The 14,798-nt window shown below is 40.2% G+C and overlaps 1 protein-coding gene across 1 annotated transcript in view; it reads right to left on the reverse strand.

The window, feature by feature from the left end:
• Window positions 1-14,798, reverse strand: part of LOC127645111 (uncharacterized) — a 139,251-nt gene that overhangs the window by 78,198 nt on the left and 46,255 nt on the right. The window contains exons 2-3 of the mRNA XM_052128641.1: window positions 9,076-9,370; window positions 5,881-6,000 (exon numbers count right to left, since the gene is read on the reverse strand). Coding sequence (XP_051984601.1) covers window positions 5,881-6,000; window positions 9,076-9,370 — 415 coding nt within the window. The remainder of the gene's footprint in view (window positions 1-5,880; window positions 6,001-9,075; window positions 9,371-14,798) is intronic.

The raw sequence follows: 14,798 nt of genomic DNA on the forward strand, positions 1-14,798 counted from the left end.
TCAAAAACCTCGAGGAGAAAAAGCCCTATCATTCATATCAGCGTGGGGTCCACAAATGTCAACTAAATTCATTAGGTTTCATTAGACGACCAAATGGAAGCAACACACGAAGAAAGTCCATTATCCACGTAGACAGAGGCACAATACACTAACTGCTACACAAACATCCACACAGTGGGTCCATGCAAGCGGACTCTCTCATAAAATTCATCTTTCATTCTTTGTCGCTCCTTTTCTCTGCCTCATTCTTTCCAACCTGTTATACACACAAATACCCATCATTCTATTCTCAACCCCTAGCACACACACATACACATACAGACTGGCCATACAGTGCCCACTGCGACTAGAATCACCCATGCTCAGTTCACTTCTGCAAATTTCACTTTACAGCACAAAGAAGCAAGAGTGATTTTTCAAATGGCTGCAGCACCCCTGTAACCCTGAATAAAAAGACTCCCGACAGCTACTGAGGCTGAGCGCAGAGAGCATTACCCTGTGCAATTAAAGCTTCCATATAATAGTTCACAAACTTGCAGTGGCGTCCACAGGAACCACTTATTTTTGTTTTTCATACCCTTAGAACTGTTATTTTAGTTTGTGTTTGTTAGAAGTGCAGCGTCCACATTTACATTTAGATTTAGTCATTTAGCAGACACTTTATCAAAAGCGACTTACAAATGAGGCATAATAAGCAGTTTGTCATACAAAATGTGTCCAAAATGTGACCAACTGTAAAACCTATCCATAAAATGTGTTAGTGCTAGGGCAGTCAATCGATACAATTTTTTAATAGAATTAATTACATGGTGTCCCAATTAATTAATCGTGATTAATCGCATTTAATCGCATTTACAAATATATCCTGAGAAAGCCCCTCATATAACAATAATTCAATATATAATTATGAAATAATTATACTTAGTTATATATATATATATATATATATATATATATATATATATATATATATATATATATAAATATTCAGGTAATTAAAATGCATTACATTCTTGTAGCAGAAGAGTTCATCATTGATAAGACAATACAAAACACGTCTTTAGAATACAATGTATTGTTTACTACCATATTATTGAACATAAGCCAATCATTGGCATACAGTTCACAGCAATTAATTTCACATGTGAATATGTCAATCAGTTCGAGATTTATTATGAGGGCTTGTTTAAGGACCCTGTCAATTTACACCTGCGTCAGACATGCTTGTGTGGCGTCTCGGGTGCGTTGCGTCATAAACATAAAATGTTTAGGTCACTGTGTCAAGTTAAATATACTTCAATATTTTGAACACTACTTAGTTTGAATTTGCGCTCAATCCAGTGTTTTGAATGCAAGAACGTAACGCATGTCTGTGTTGTGGGTTATTTTCTTCACTGTATAAACTGCGCGTTGCCACACAGCTCAAATTTCACTTACTGCCCTCTGGAGTAAACAGGTGGCACTACATGCTTGCATTTCTCAGGGATCGTCCTTATTACAATCAGCATTGCGATTAATTGCATAATTTTTTTTACTGAATTAACGCGTTAATTCGACAGCCCTAGTTAGTACAAAATTAGGTCTGTCACATCTTGCATACTTCTGCAATATTTAGTAGTACAAGTTGTGCGAGTAGTGTATTCACACAGGAAAATGTGACAAGATGTAGATTGCAGCTTTCCCTATGTAGCGGATGGGGCAGGCTTATCAGCCCCACGATGCTGGTCTAAACAAAATTGGCAGATGGCAGACGGCAGACATGCCGATTACCAAAACCTCTGTGGAAAAGACAACGCCTTACAAATGTGAGTTGAATGCTTTACTATAACCCCACATTGTGTGATTCCTTGAAATATGAATGTGTCATGAGTTAATATCTTAAAAAAAAACTATTCCATTACCATTTTAAAGAAATATGGCCCTATATTAGTGATTTTTAAAGATGCTCCACCAGCCAAACATCTGTATCGGCCGATAAAAGCAATCGATTGCAATCGATAGCGATTGTTTAGAAATAACCGATTATCAGTGCTGAATTTCTCCGGTCAAAAGGGGGTGGAAAATGCATTGGAGAATTAGGCTTCAACTCGTGCTGTGTGTGAAAGAAAATGTCTCTTGTCTGGAATGACTTTAAATTGGATGACAATGACAGCAGAGTTACAAATTGTAAGCTTTGCACTGCAAGAATTTCATGAGGTGGAACTACCGTTAAAACTTTTAACAGAGCTAACTTGATTACTCATATTAAAGCTTGACACAAGAAGGAACATGATGTCTATATAAAAGCTAAAGTGGATGCTCTTTCAGCTAAAAGCAGACATTTCAGAATTCAGTGTGTTCTGAATTCTGAATGCACTCTAAATTCTGAAAAAAGCAGAAAAAAGCAGAACCAGCAAATAATCGCTATCTGTAGTTTTTATTCTAAATAATCGTATATCAGTATCTGCTCACAGATTTTGTATCAGTTCCTCCCTAGTAAATTTGACAATGAATTTGTTTTGGTGGATAATAACTATCTAAAAATATACCTGAAATTGTTTTTGATCTAATGTGGCTACCTTTATAATTTTTTTTAAATGCTTAATATGTGTAATAATCTTAATAATATTGCCATAAGTCATAAGCACAAAGTCATTGGGCATGGCCATGAAGTTTTGGTATTTTCGTGCAAACATGCACTAAGTCTAGATGCAAGTGGGTTTTGTAAAACGAACGCGTAATGCCCAAATGGGCTGGTTAAAGTGCAATTTAATTCTGAGGTTCTTCACCGGATATTCCACCATCTGTGTTCTTTTATAATGTCCATTTCCTGAAGCACCAGTGATATTAAACTAAGACAGCACGTTCATAAGAAGTTGGTAGTGTAAATGGGCTGTAAAATTGTGTTCTTTTGTGCATTAATTGCGTCCTCGATGATTGTCGGCTATTTCTATGACAGTGACACGCTCCTTTCGTACGCATGGAAAATTTTATTTCTCGACAGAGATATTATTAATCATTTTCATCTACTGATGCACAAATCATGGCTAGTAATAACAGTGCACTTAATTTCTACTAGTCGATTTTAATTAATTAATACATTTATTGAAACACGAATAAATTAAACCAAACATATTACTAAATTATATTACACTTCAAACAAACTAAATTAAAATCAAAGTGCTCAAAAAAACATACCAATTCAAAAACATTTTACTGTCTCCAGCTTCTTCCACCGGCCCGTTTTGCAATGACTCTACTTTACGACAACAGGTGGAAAAATACCAAAATGTACATTTTAACATAATAATAATAATTGAAAATAAGCCATGACCTATAGAGAGCTTAAAACAAATCTCAGAAATGTTTGTTTCATATAAGATGGCTACAAATCTGATAGTCAGGGACATACTGTAATTTCGATGTTCCACTATATTTTCACATAGTTTGGACATTAACTGTATTACAATCTGCTAGTGAAATCTCCAAACTGCAAATGCAGGAACTGAGTTTTATCTTTGCGCACAGTTAAGATGTGGTTTTCAAATGTATTAGTGCTTAGACATATTTCTCAGGAAAATTGTGCTTTGCTCCACTTCGTTAACATACAATACACCCACAGTTAGCGTGCATACAACCACCATAGCGCAAAGACTCCCACCCATGCACACTTGTGCTTTGCGCTGGCACAAAAACTGTGATTAGAATTAGCATTCTCGAGAAACTTAGACGAGATGCTGTGCACAGTCATTGCGTGTAGCGCTGCGCTTTACGCTCTCACAAAAATGTATGTTATTGTTTGTTTTTCTTTATTTCAGATTTTGTGAATTGACAAACCCTTGTTCTACCTGGTTTAAAAACAGGTATTTATTTTGTTCTCGTATATGTACCTGTGAATTTGTGAAATACTATGTGGGGTTTTTAACTTGCATAAAATAATAAAAATGTAAAATACCTCATTCCTTATTATTCATTTTATTGTACAAGCCTCTACATAATTGGGATTAATTTCACACTGGGGTTTTGCCTAATGAAGACCTAATTGTTGAAACATTGCAGTTGTTCAACATTTGCATTAATTTCAGTGTGTTGATATTAATTTTTTATCTTATTTCCTTTCTTTTTATTCTCCTGCAGGTGCATAGCCACATTTCCAGCACCTGTATCCAATTTGGTTTGAATCTGACACTTTTTCTATAATTTCCATTTTTTTTTATCTATTATCATATAAACAGAATAAAATATACAAACAACAACAACAGCAGAATGTGCAGGATCTTACGCATGTGAATACATTTCTGTCAAGTCAGTCTGGGTTAATGAGTAGTGAAGAGAGGGAGGTGAGAATCAGGAACAAAAGAAAAGAGCAATGAGGAAAGCAGCAGGAAGATGAAGGGAGGACAGAGTGAGGGGAACTCAAGGATATGATCAGGCCTTTGAAGGAGGAGCAGTGTGGCTTTAATGTGTCATCAGGGACTTAGGCTGGCCTTAAGACACTATAGCATGAAACTGAAGGCTCGCTATTTTGGAAAAGCATTTTAATATATTTTTCACTGAATCTGAGTGACCTTTTCTTGGCCCTTATGGTTAAGGGGCTCAGAGAATCTGAGAAGCCTTTTCTTAGGTTCTCCATAGACAACAGTGTGTAACACTGTTTCATGCTGTTTTCCTCAAAAATATTATAACTGTCAATATAAATAACTGTCATCATGTTAGTAGTGTAAAAAAGCTTTTGTTTTGTTTTATGGACTATATAGGCTTAAAAAGAGACCTTCATTTTGGTGTTGTTAGTTTTATTGACAGTAGATAGAGGGGGACAGGAAATGTTGAGTAGAGGATGGGCAAATGGGATCAGAAAATGTCACACTTAAACTCGAATTGGCCACATGAGCACCAAGCTGTGTTGGAAAATCTACACTACCTTTCTGGAAAGATAAGCTTAGATCAGCATGAAGGTTGATTTTGCTGGTTAGTGCTGTTTTAGCTGGTGGACTAGCATAACCATACTGGTAACTAAGAAACACAAAGTTGTTTGAATCTGTTCGACCAGCATGGTGGGTTTGGTGAAGCTGGTTGAATAAGGAAGACTTGTTGGTTAAGCTAGTTAAAGCTAAAGTATGCAATTCCTACACCTTTAGCATCACCAAATGGAATAGCAAAAATAACTACATCTAAAGAAAATGTGAGTGATGCTTGCCATAGCAAAACTCCCTGCCAAAATGTTCCATCAAGGGTCACAGTGCAGCACCCTAAATCATAAGAGGTCACCCCCAAATATTTATAATGTTCTAGTGCAGAGATCTGCTTTTCTAGGTAATTGATAGGGCCTTGCTAGGTGGTTGCTGGGGTGTTGTGTGTGGGTTGCTAGGTGTCACTAAACCTTTCTTACTATTTTATTTCTTACAATTTTCTGTTCTGGAGATATGAGCTCTTTACTCCCTTCTTAATGTTAAGTCCATGGTGGAAGAAGAAAAATTGTTTAAGGGATTTTTGCTTTGCTAAAGCAAGCATCACTAATGATTGTTTTCAAACAGATTTTCTGAATCCTCCCGCTATCTTCCATTAGTTGGACAAAGAGACAGATCCTGCTTCAAACTCATGCTATTAGTTGAACCAGTGTTGCTGTGTAGGGCTGGTTGGGATGAAGAAACAGAGCAATATTTAAATAGCACCCTGTGATGCAGTGTTGACACTTTTCACAATGGCTAATTATAGCTGACTCTACATTTTCAATTTGTATAGAAGAAAGTATTATAACATCCGGTAAATATATAATCATACACTTCAGCTTTAAGAAGCCTGCATGGGACACATACTAGGATCCCAAACCCAATATATGCTGGTGAAGAACAATTCTGTTCTTGTCAATAACTGCTAGGCCTAAATAAATCCAACACATACCTGTCTGTGGGTCCACAGAGAAGTGCGGCTGTCCCTGAACCAGCGTGTACACTAGTCGAGCGCTGTTCCCATAGGTTGGATCATCAGCATCTGAAGCCGTAACCTGGATGATAGAGGTCCCTGAGGTAGAGTACACAAGAGAGTAAAAGTGAGAGGACAAGGAAGAAAATATGAGATGATTGATACAGCACATTTGAACATGGGAATACCAGTTCACCACAGGACAAGCACATTAAATGGAGAAAGCATTATAAAGACTGACAGATTGTCCTCTTTTCTCTCTCCCCCCTGCTGCAGTTTGACAAATACTGTATTCACTCTCTCCTCTCTCAAGCTGCACACCTTCTTTCTTTCTCACCTCTGTCTGTCTCGCTTCATTTCTCTTCATCTCCTTCTTCAATTTCCTTTTGCTCCCTCTCTCAATCTCTCTGTCTTGCTACGGCCACACTCCCCCGTTCCCATAACTCCCATATGTCCTGGATTGCTCCCCCATTTCAGCCTTTTATACAACCAAATAAATCAAAGACAGTCAGCTTCATGTGAAAGACTGAAATTGTTTGAAAAAACATATATATGTAAAATGAAAAGGGAACTACGTTTCCCATGGGGCAACGGCTTTTGACAAGCTCAAAGTGAAGGGGGGTTGGTGGGTGCATCTGTTGATGTTTTCTGACATCAAATGCCTGACAGTTTCAGCAAGAGTGTGTGTGGGTTGATGGGAGGGTGTAGTCTGATTACACATCTTCCACAGGTAGTTAAGAAGCAGGAGAAGGCAAATGGAAGATGGTAGGAGAATGAAAGCGAGAGAGAGAGAAAGAGATTGCCACAGTAAACTAATGGTCTGATAGGCAGATCAAAAAGAATTGTGACTGTTGGGTTGATGCAACATGCACCGGCTCAGAGAAATCTATTCATATTCAATCTGAGAGCAACTGCAAACATGCCACAATTTAGACTGATAACACATTCACATTGGTTGATTATTAGATTTGAATGGAGCTCAGTTCAGTTTACCCAAGCAAGGTTTCAAGCGTTCAAATTCAGAGCATCAGACTCTAAACACAGAATATTCCCATTCTGATCTTGTTTGCTTTTGGAATCCTTTGAAATGAATTAAACTTGGTTCAGAAAAAAAAAATAGGGGTAATATTTTGAACCGCAGCGCACAGACTTGAAATCGATAAATGTGAGAGGTTATTTGTGGAATGAGCATTATTAACATTTAAACACTGAAAATCATAGAGAGCATTGCATTGGCTTTTCAAATGAGAGTATGTATGATGGATTTTGGGCATAAACGAGCTTGAATCCTTGTTGCTCCATTTTGAAACCTAATGAGCTGCCTGTCTACTGCCAACATAGACAGCTGCCTTCTAAGGCCATGTACACAAAAATCTGTTTTTGTTTGAAAACTGCTATTTCAGTGCCTTAGTATTATATTTTTACAAACTATGCAATACTAGAGAGAAAATTTTGTTTTTCAGGGGAGGAAAACAGCATTCCAATGTTGATGAGCGGTATAATGAAGAATAATTTCTAAAGAAAACAGATCATTGTGTGTGTGGCCCAAGGCAGCATCTTATCTGAAATGAAACCTCATAAGCAAACATTTGAAATGCTCTACATAGGCAGAAACTCACAATTTATTCTAATATGCTTTGTCCCAAATTACACACTATATACTTTGCACTTAGACTATGCAGTGGACCATTTAGTGTGTGAATTTTCAAAATATAATATTGTTTTAAATTGATACTTTAAAAAAAAAAAAAAATAGGATACTTTTTATATAAGAAAGTACTACACGGAGTGACAAGCACTTGCGATGTGTTAGCAAATTAGCCAACCTTAGTCCAACATTTACAGTATATATCAAGTAATGGCAGCCATACTTAAAAATGTTTTTTTGATTCAACTAATTATATTTAGTGCCTTTTTTGCAGTAAGTATGCCTGACTTAATAAGCAAATTAAAAAGTAATCTGAACTGATGTAGTTGTGAAAACGGTTTATTTAGCTGAACTTAATCAGTTCATATAGCTGAACTTAACTGGATGTAGTTATAACAACACATTTACAGAATTTCAAGGTCTGCCGCTGTAAAGTTAGTGTTCAGTGAACCTAACTTTAATTGTCAAGTAAACCAGCCTGCAAGTTTTGGAATGCAGGGTGGTCTCTTCCAGAGAGACACAGGCTACACATGTGATGGTTTGATTAGAAGGCACATGATGTCAAGACTTGACACACAAAGCTCATTAGTAGTTATAATCAACAAAGATCATTAAGTAAAACAAGAGCTCTTAAAATTAGCACAACTATTAATCAACAGTAATGACAAAAACAACAACAGCATCAGAAATAAAGTCTGAAAATATCAAAAAATGTAATAAATAAAAATAAGCCTGAAACACTAACCTCACTATTTTTTCATGCTGCTGTAAATGCTAGGAGCTGGCAAGTCTTTGTTCAGACAACTTTGTTGAGAGGACAAATTCACTTGTTGGTTCAACTTAAGTACAAGTTGATAGAATCACAACTTACTATGTCACGCTAACTAGACAATTTAGTTGTGTCAACTCAAAAAAGCACCTTGATACAACTAGATGAAAAATAATACAGTGCAGGTAACCCCACCCTTGCCAATACATAGGACAAGTGTATGATGTGTCCAACATTCCAGACTCTTCTTCTATTGCATTTTCAGTGTGAACACCCTACTTACCCTACTTACACGACAAAATGGTGTAGAAAAGTTCAGAAGTATGCAATTTGGGAGTTTGCCATTAGCTAAAACAGCAATAATCTAATAAACATAATCTAATAAACCTGATAACACATAGTACACACAAACACTGGGTAAAATACTACATTTTTAATTAGATTAGATTAAAATCATTTATACTATATTTAATTAAATTAAACCTATTCTTAACTAAACTTTTCTGTATTGAGTGAATTATAAATACATTTTAGAGCCTCAACATTTTTGTCTGCCATCTTGGATTACTGCTTTAGAATTTGGCCAAAAGAAAGCATCTTAGAAGGTAGCTTTGGAAAAGCCTTTATGTCAGGAGTTCACCAACAATATGATGCCTTACTAGGCTTTAGAACTTTATGAAGCACTGCATTATGAATATAGTATTGACATTCAGTAGGGGCATGCTAGCAGGCATTTGCGTATGTTGTCTTCCAGTACCTATGTTTGCCATCTCCGGTACTGTGGCACTGTAGGGCCCTTCCTCAAACACAGGTGGGTTGTCGTTGATATCTTGCACTCTAATGATGAACTGGGAGGAAGGCTCCAGGGCACGCTCTGTCTGACTATCTGTTGCAGTGGCAATCAGCCGGTATTCGTCCTTCTCCTCCCTGTCCAAGGGCTTGGTAACATGGATGTTGCCTGTCTTCTCATCAATCACAAAAACTGACCCCGCCCCCTCACCTCGCAGCACGTACTTAGTGCGTCCATCACCTCTGTCCATGTCAGTGTGAAGCTGAGAGGAAGAGAAAAAAAAGAAAAAAAGAGAGGATGAGACAGAGACAGAAGGATTAAAAGAGATTCACATTAAAAGAGAAAGAGCTAAGGGCTGAGAAGCAAACATATTGAAGATTATATTGGACACAAAGGTCAAAGGAGGTGAAATCGCTACTATGAAAGGCTAATCCAACCATCAGCTCACAAAGCAGTGTTTATCAAATGGCCATTTGAATTAATCAGTGCACAAACAAGGACAGTCAAAAGATTAGTCTGGAAATATAGACTCCAGTGTGACGGATGATGACTTTGGAGGCTCAATCACAGATAGTACATATGGGAGGTAATGATCATTACCTCCCATATCATTAATGATCATATGCCTCATGTAAGGCATTCATACACAGAGCATTGATTGCAGGTGGAGTCCACTTATTGGATCAGTGCTAGTCTACAGCTGAGGAGATGCGGCGTGCAGTAATAGTGCAAAGTTGGGCTGCAAAGAGAGCTTGTGACGCTCGGAGGGAAGAGCGCAGCCAACACATCGGCATTCATCCTCATTACCACTTCTACGTGGCAAGAACACGGCTGCTTAAAAAGACCCCATAACAGCACAACTTCTACAAAAGTGCCACACTGCAAGTTTGGAAGACAAATGAGAGTGTGTCCAATGTTTGCAGGCATTCAAGTGTGCAAATAGCTAAGAACGTTTCCTCAATGGATATTTTTGAATTAGAATGTTCATTGTCTTTTCCAGTTGAATTTTGAGGCAAAACATGAGGTTATGTAGATGTGCATCTCAAAAAGTATGGCTAACATGCTGGTGCAATGATTAGGAAAATTATATGGAAGCACATTGTGCTTATTGATAAACATATTATTGTATAAGTCATTTCAAATTCCTTTGGAAATTCTGGAGGGAACCTGTGGCTTGAAAATGCTAATTGTCTTCTGGGGTTTAGCCTCGCCCAGTGAAATCTCATTGGCTACAATTCCACTACACATAACTGTAATGTGCAGCAGTCTGGTTCCGGAAGTAAAAATCCCATATTTTTTTTTCCATAAGGGAATTGATTATTACTGATTATTAAAAGAAGATATGTATGCTTCTGTTGAAGCCATCAGTCCATATTATTTCAAGTTTATTTCAACCATGTTTACTAGTGGAATTCTTGCAAAATAACTAAACTATCCATCACCCAGAGGGTGAAAATCCACCAATCGCAGCAAACAATCCACAGCAAAAGTGCCCAGCAGTGACCTCACAGTTCCATGACACAGTGCCAATGATGCAATCGACTCAATATACTCTAAAATATATTTGTGTCATGGTTTTTTGTATCATGGTGTTTTCGTTCACCTTGTGTGTTTTACTTTGCCTCGGGAGCGGAGCAATCAGCATTTCCTTGGAGATGCCCGTTTGCGCCACTCACTAGGTAATCACCTTCAACTGTGTGTCACTACCGCTGTGTATTTATTTCCCTCTAGTGCCTCATCTAGTCACCAGATTGTTCCCATTTGTTTTTGTTGTGCAGTCTTGTCTTCCTGTTGGTCTGTTTTCACCATTGTTTCTCTCAGTATTTTCCAGTGTGGATTCGGTGGTTACCACTCTTGGTTTCACCTGTTGGAATTATCACATGGACACTTGCTCAGAACTGTTACTGCTCTGTGGATTACTCACCTCACCACAGTGCTATCCTCTCCGCCATTCCTTTCCTGTGTGTTTCAGTTCACCACAGTCATTACTACTCTTTGAACAATTTACCTCATCACTGCTCTCATCCTCACCACCTTTCCTCACCTAGGTGTCTCAGCTCATCACAGCCATTACTGAACTTTGGATTACTCACCTCATCGCTGTTAACATCCTCCCCACCATTCCTCGTCCGGGTGTCCCAGTTCATTACTGCCATCATCGTCACTCACCTCTCTGCAACCAGGACCAGGTTTTCAGTCATCAGTTCATTATTACATTCATTTGTGTTTCAATAAAAACTGTTTAATTTGTATTCCCTCAGCATTTGGGTCCTTCCTTAAACCACTCCTGACAGTACAATCTGGCCAAACATGGATCCGGCAGAGAGAACATCTCTTGTTAATACTATTTCACAACAGGGGGTGCTCCTCGGTTGTCAACAAGAGAAACTTACATCCACCAGTCAAGCCACTGAGAAGGCAAGACGGATAGCCGACCTGACATCCAGGATTTAACAACTTCGTCTCTTCCTCAATGCCGGTGCCGACGCCGAAGCCACACCTCCACCCACAGCGGTCTCAACTACATCAAGATCCTCCGAGCCCTGGTTAAATCCTCCGTCACCATACCCTGGTGAGCCTAAGATTCTTCAATATTTTCTGTCCCAGTGTTGTCTGATATTTGCATTACAACATCATCATTTCCCTCTGAACAAGCCAAGGTTGCCTACGTCATCACCTAGTTCACCGGTAGAGCTTGTGAGCGGGGAACCGCTGTGTGGGAGAATGAACATCCTTGCTGCTCTTCCTTCCGCAGGTTTTCTGATCAACTTCACAAGGTCTTCAACCGATCTACGTCTGGGAAGGAGGCAGTGAGGGATCTCTCTGACCTTTGGCAAGGAGATCTGTAAAGCAGTTCAATGGAAAGGAGGAGGCGAGAACCGGCTTGGCAATGTAAATAATATTTTAATGAGTAACTTAAACAAAAGACAAACACACACACATGACGGACATGTCCATAAACGATCTCTTTCTCCAGCTCCACTGTCCGCAATCGGCCTTTATCCCTCTCGGAGGCTTAATTAGCCTGATAAGGGACCGGGTGTGTATAATCACGACCCGGCCCCGCCCTCCGCCCTGTCACAAGATCGTTCAGTTTCCGACTTCTGCATTGAGTTTCGTACCTTCGCTACATTGTGCGGTTGGAATGAGCAGACCATGTGGGACCAGTTTCTTCATGGGCTATCCAACCACATTAAGGACGAGATTTACGCGTTGGACCTAGCAACCCGTTTTGACGATCTGGTGGACCTAGTGATAAGGATCGACAACAGGCTGGCCCTGCAACATCATCACCGTAGACTTCCTCCAACTGGTGCTTCTGTGTCTGCTGCTACTTGACCTCATTCGTCTGGTAAACACTTCCCATCCAGTGCCAAGGAAGAGCACATGCAGATTGGGAGAGCTCGGCTATCTGCCACAGAATGACACCAACGCCTCATCAACGGCCTCTGTATGTACTGTAGACGACCAGGACACACTGCAGCCTACTGTCCGGAAAAAGATGCAGCTCACCAATAGGCAAGGGGTTACTGGTGAGCGTTACAGCTTTGGATAAATCCCCTGGCAATAGAACCCTCTGTTTGCAGAGCAACAACATCCGTTACTCCTTCTCGGTTCTGTTGGACTCTGGGGCAGTGGGTAACGTTATAGATGCCAATCTAGTGGCTAATTGGTCTCATCCAAAAGAATCTTCTGGATGAATCCATCACTGCCAATACTCTCTGTGACACTCCCCTCACTACGGTAACCCACATCATGGCACCACTCCAGCTCACCATCTCTGGGAACCACGTCAAGGAGTTTTGGGATATCGGTGGCTGGTAACCCATCATCCACACTTAAATTGGGCTAAGAGTTCTCTGTTGTCCTGGAGTTCTTTCTGTCTGTCTCATTGTCTTGTTTCTGCTCTCTCTCCAGTTGTGTCCTGTTCTGTGTTGCAGGAGTAGCCAGTGGATCTTGCATACCTTCCACCAGGGTGGTGTTCAGCAAGTCTTGGACTGCCTCTATTCCTCCATACTGCCCATATATCTGTGCTATTGATCTCCTTCCTGACACTTCTCCATCTCAGAAACGTCTGTATTTGCTCTCAGCCCCTGAGCGGTGTGGAAATGGAGAGGTATACTGATGATTCTCTTGCAGCTGGTATTATTCAGCCCTTTTCCTCTCCGGCTGGGGCGGGTTCTTCTTCATATGGAAGAAAGTCGGCTCTTTGTGTCCCTGCATAGATTATTGGAGGCTGAAGGACATCATGGTAAATAATCGCGATCCTTTGCCATTGATGTCTGCGGCCTTCGAACTCTTGCAGGGAGCTTCTGTCTACATGAAGTTGCACCTTCACAATGCTTATCACCTTGCTCGGATCAGGGAGGTTGATGAATATAAGCTTTTAACATGCCTATGGGCATTTTGAATTCTTGGTCATGCCTTTCCGGTCTTTTCAACGCCCCCTGCCGTCTTCCAGGCACTCGTCAATGACGTGCTGCATGACGTAGTCAATCGATTTGTTTTTGTATATCTTGATGATATCCTCATATTTTCTAGTAACTTACAAGACCATGCATGTCAGGAGAGTGCTTCAGTGGTTTTCTGGAGAATCGTTTGTTCGTCAAGGTGGAGAAGTGTGAGTTTCATGCCAGGTCGGATCCGTTTCTGGGGTTCGTCCTCTCAACCAACGGTATCCGGATGGACCCAGGTAAGGTAAAAGCAGTCGCAGATTGGCCAGTCCCAGATTCTCGCAAAGCAGTCCAGCAGTTTCTGGGTTTTGCCAATTTGTACCGCCGGTTCATCCAGAATTTCAGTCAGACCACCGCCCCTCTGACGAACCTAACTTCCACCAAAATCCATTTCTGTTGGTCCCAGCAGACTCAGTGTGCTTTCTAAAATATAAAAAGCTGCTTTGTTTCAGCTCCCATTCTGGTAAATCCTAACACATCTTGTCAGTTTGTGGTGAAAGTTGATGCATCTGATGTGGGGGTAGGGGCTATTTTGTCCTAAAGGTCTCTGTCGGACAGGAGGAGACACCCTTGCGCAATCTTTTCTCATCAACTTACCCCTGCAGAACGGAACTACGACATCGAGAATAGGTTACTGGCTGTCAGATTAGTGTTGGTTGAGTGGCGTCTCTGGTTGGAGGGTGTGGGTGTTCCATTCCTGGTTTGGATTAACCACAAGAATCTCGAGTATATCCACACTAGAAAACAACTAAATTCCAGGCAGGCTCACTGGGCACTTTTCTTTGGCAGATTAGATTTTAATATCTCGTATCGCCCCTGGACTAAGAACAATAAACCTGATGCTTTTTCCCACTCTTTTGATACTAAAAGCACCTCAACCTCCCCGGATACTGTTATTTCACCTAACAGGGTGGTGGTAGTGGTGTCTTGGGAGATCGAGTCCACAGTCTGCTCTGCTTTGTGGCACATCACCATTCCTGCGAAGTGTCCAGAGAGACTGCTATTTGTTCCTGACTCAGTCTGAACTCACGTCCTCCAGTGGGTTCATTCCTCTAACATGTCATCCAGGAGCTACTCATACCCAGACATTAGTTAAGCAATGGTTCTTGTGGCCCTTGTTGGCGCGGGTCACAGAGATTCATTTCGGCCTGTCTGGTTTTTGCTAGCTTCAAGTCTTCCAGATTACCCCACTGCATCTTCCTGTCGACCCTGGTCGCACTTTGCCATGTATTTCAG

This window comes from Xyrauchen texanus, chromosome 6 (assembly GCF_025860055.1).
Source record: "Xyrauchen texanus isolate HMW12.3.18 chromosome 6, RBS_HiC_50CHRs, whole genome shotgun sequence".
NCBI classification, from domain to species: Eukaryota; Metazoa; Chordata; class Actinopteri; order Cypriniformes; family Catostomidae; genus Xyrauchen; species Xyrauchen texanus.